General features: G+C 36.7%; 1 protein-coding gene across 4 annotated transcripts in view; it reads right to left on the bottom strand.

Annotated features, from left to right (window-relative positions):
* Nucleotides 1–823: 823 nt before the first annotated feature.
* LOC141444258 (damage-control phosphatase ARMT1-like) overlaps nt 824–3,475 on the bottom strand; it is a 28,486-nt gene continuing 25,834 nt past the window's right edge. For all 4 annotated transcript variants that reach the window (XM_074109749.1, XM_074109747.1, XM_074109746.1 and 1 more), the window contains 2 exons: nt 3,328–3,449; nt 824–2,318 (listed from right to left, as the gene is read on the bottom strand). In XM_074109749.1, coding sequence (XP_073965850.1) covers nt 3,335–3,449 — 115 coding nt within the window. In that variant the 3' untranslated portion in view covers nt 824–2,318; nt 3,328–3,334. The remainder of the gene's footprint in view (nt 2,319–3,327; nt 3,450–3,475) is intronic.

The raw sequence follows: 3,475 nt of genomic DNA, 5'->3' as shown, positions 1-3,475 counted from the left end.
TTCCATTTTTGGTTTAAAATAATCACCTTTTTAAGTCCAACTTTTGAACTCCATTTGGAAGTTAGCTGATTTTAAACTTAATTGATTTTATCTTTTGGTGTACCTAATAGTAGACTACAACAAGAGCATAGAACGCGCCATTTTACACGAGCCGTTTATACCCAACCGAGCCACAAGCGAGGGTCGATATTTGAGTCGAGGGTAAAATTATTCTTATGAACAAGTTATAAGCTCTGTTTTTCACTTATATTGCGAGGAAATCAAACTGCAACAGTGGAAACAAATATTTATTTACTAGGTGCCTTTTATTTTTCATGCATTGATATTGACTTATTCGTATTCTGTGTAGTTTTGTTAACTTATTAATGTAAATCACGAATTATTAAAAAAAAAACATTGTACGCACTTTTTTGTGTCTGTTGGGAAGTTTTAAGTTGGAAGGTTTTACTTTATACGCTAGAGCATGAAAAGTAATTTTATGTCTCATATAATCAGCATAAATAAGAGGTTCACGAGCATGACAAGTGAACAAAAAATCTAGTCGTTAATGCATATTAATTCGGGGTAAATTGTATTGCCCGATGCATTTTCATGAATATTTATATTGGTTCTCTGTCTTTTTGCCGAAACATTATTCCCAAATGTTTTATTTGTCTAACTGTTTTATTGCCCAACCCACGAATTTTTCCGAAACTATATTTTTTCCGAACTTTCATCACACACCTACTTTACCTACTGTGTTTATAAAACCATAAAAAATACACTGAGATTTTTTTGTTTCGGCGTTTGGCAAATTATACATTTATTTCTGCGAAAGGGCAGAATACCATTTATATTTTGGTTTATGTGCGATTACGCATTCTCTTTTATCATATCACTTCACCACCGATAAATTATTTTGAATTTACTAGATTCTGCTGCAATAATAGGGTATATGATACCATACAATAATGTCAAGACGTTACTATGGTAAAAAAAAGAATTTAAGCTCGGCTAAATTAGATTTTTAGTTGTTTTTTGACAGCTAAGTACGTTTATTTGATTGGTGATGATATCTACCCTATTCAGTTTTAGAAATACAGAAGTTTGTAGAGTAAGGGGGCTGTTTCACCACCTATTGATTATTTTTAATTGACGGATAAATGAATCAATGGATGGTGAAACCTAACCTACCCCCTGGTAAATGAGAAAATGAGGGTTTCTGCGGGTGACACTCTTTCCCGGCCCGGATAATACCGGGATGGAAATACCGATTCTGTTTTTCGTGTACACGCGCATAGAAGCTCCTGTCAGCTTCTATGGGCGTGTACACAAAAAACAGGGTCGGTATTTCCATCCCGGTATTATCCGGGCCGGGAAAGAGTGTCACCCGGTTTCTGTGACAGGTTCTTCTTCTTCTTCTCTTTTAAGATATGGTTTTTCTGTCCTAATTAATAGGACAATTTCGCCAATGTCAAGGTAAACTCTCTTTGAGAGGGACGTTGTACGGTGATAGTTTTTTCAACATGATAGTAAAACTCCAGAAACCACGTGGAGACAACTTGCGCATTAAAAAATGTCAGACACGAGAGCAATATAGAATTTTGTGATCACTGTTAAGGTTAATCGCCGCATAAAACACTATCAAAATTATACTTCAACTAGCCAAAGAAACAGAAATATCAAAATTAGGTATTGTCTACATCCGCCATGTTCGAATGCTACAAATCGAATCCTGTGACAGGTTAGTTGGCGCTATTATAGTGTCCGTTTGACAACTTTGACATATGCATCACGTTTGTGATTGGTTAAATACTTGAGCCAATCACAAGCAAGACTGCAACGTCAAACTGAGGCCGTATTGTCTAACGTCTCTGACGCTCGCGATCGCAATCAAATGACAGATTTCGCAAACAAAAACTGTCATTTGATTGCGATCACGAGCGTCAGAAACGTTAGGCGAAACGGCCTCTGATCTCTCGATACTAACGCCATCTTGCGATATTTCGCCAGTCTAGAAACCCTCAATGCCATATTTGCCATGCTGAAAATGGCACGTCGTCTTTTTTATTATTATATACTTGTATCCTGCATTCATCCAGGCTTATCCAGACCACTCCTTGTTTGCAATAAAAAAATGTACCAATTTATACTAAAAATACTTTTTTTGTAAATTGTAAATACTTGTAAAAAATAAACTGTAAATAAAAATCTGTTTTCAAAATAAAATGTTTTATTTAACAGATATAAAGGTTTAAGTGCCAAAAAGCGGTATAATTGATTTAAGTGAGTATGTAGTGTAATTGCAATAAAAATGAGTTTGAAGACTTGAAGAGTACCTGAAACAAAACATGTTTTAATACGAACGCTCTTAAAAGTACAAAACTAAACCTAAAGTAAGACGTATGGCTTATAAAAAAAATGAGACTAAAAAAAAAACCTAAAGTAAGACAGAGAATAGTGGCAAATAATTTGTTAGGTAAAATTTTAGCTCCTTGGTCAGCCACTTTCTACTACACTACAGCACAAAGAACTCTCATGCTGAGAGGCAGGCTGTTGCTATCAGCGGGACGTATATAGACCGGGGTGGGGTGGTACACAAAAAGAAAGTTATGTTTTTAGTAGCATGTCTAAATAGGGCATATCAGGCAAAGCTCAGCTCAGGGGGCGACACTAGCGCAAACCCATGACAACGTCAGTTCTCTTGTGTCACCATGACAGATCATGACCAAAGAGTAAGTACCGTGAAATTATGATATATTTATTAGTAACAAAATAACATGATATTTTACATCGATAGTAACAATAGAGCTATATTTCCAAAAACATTAATTGAAATAATACGATATTCAAAAAACCTGTTCACGGTTTTGTGCTAGTGCTGCACTCTGACGGGAGAAAATCGGTTCAGTAGTTATTATTTTGATTAAAAGCTACGACCAATACAAATACCTGGGCCAATCAACTTTTTTACCGACACTAATCTGTCCGCGACATTTTTAAACAGTTTCAGTTTTATTTAAGTAACCATGTTTTTTCTGTAATATAATAGATGGTGTACAATGAATACATGGCATCCTACACAAGTTCAACCTAAAAAACCGTGAAATATCTTGTTGGAAGTACGATTTTTTGGCACCGCCAGAGACAATTTTGGTAACGCAGGAGACGCCCAAAGCGTCGGTAAAATAGTTGATTGGCCCACCTACAACGTGAAACTCAATAAAATTTGAATATCTCGAAGTATGAATGCGCTGTGAGCATTTTCGGCGACACAGGTTTCGGTACAAACCGGGACATGACATGTCCTCTTGTTTGTTTCTATTTGAAAGTTACAGTTCTACTTACGTCGGAGTCACCAGAATGCGCCCTCCTCTGGGCAGGTGATGCCCATGCAGGCCCCGCAGTAATGCGAGCACGGACGGTCCGCTATCTTCAAGGGTTCCGCCTTCGCGCAGAACTGGATCACGCTGCAATATAACCACATTTTTACAAG

The sequence above is a fragment of the Choristoneura fumiferana genome, chromosome 29, assembly GCF_025370935.1.
Source record: "Choristoneura fumiferana chromosome 29, NRCan_CFum_1, whole genome shotgun sequence".
In the NCBI taxonomy this organism is placed as follows: Eukaryota; Metazoa; Arthropoda; class Insecta; order Lepidoptera; family Tortricidae; genus Choristoneura; species Choristoneura fumiferana.
The sequence above is the reverse complement of the archived record's forward strand: the minus strand, read 5'-3'. Positions and strand labels throughout refer to the sequence as shown.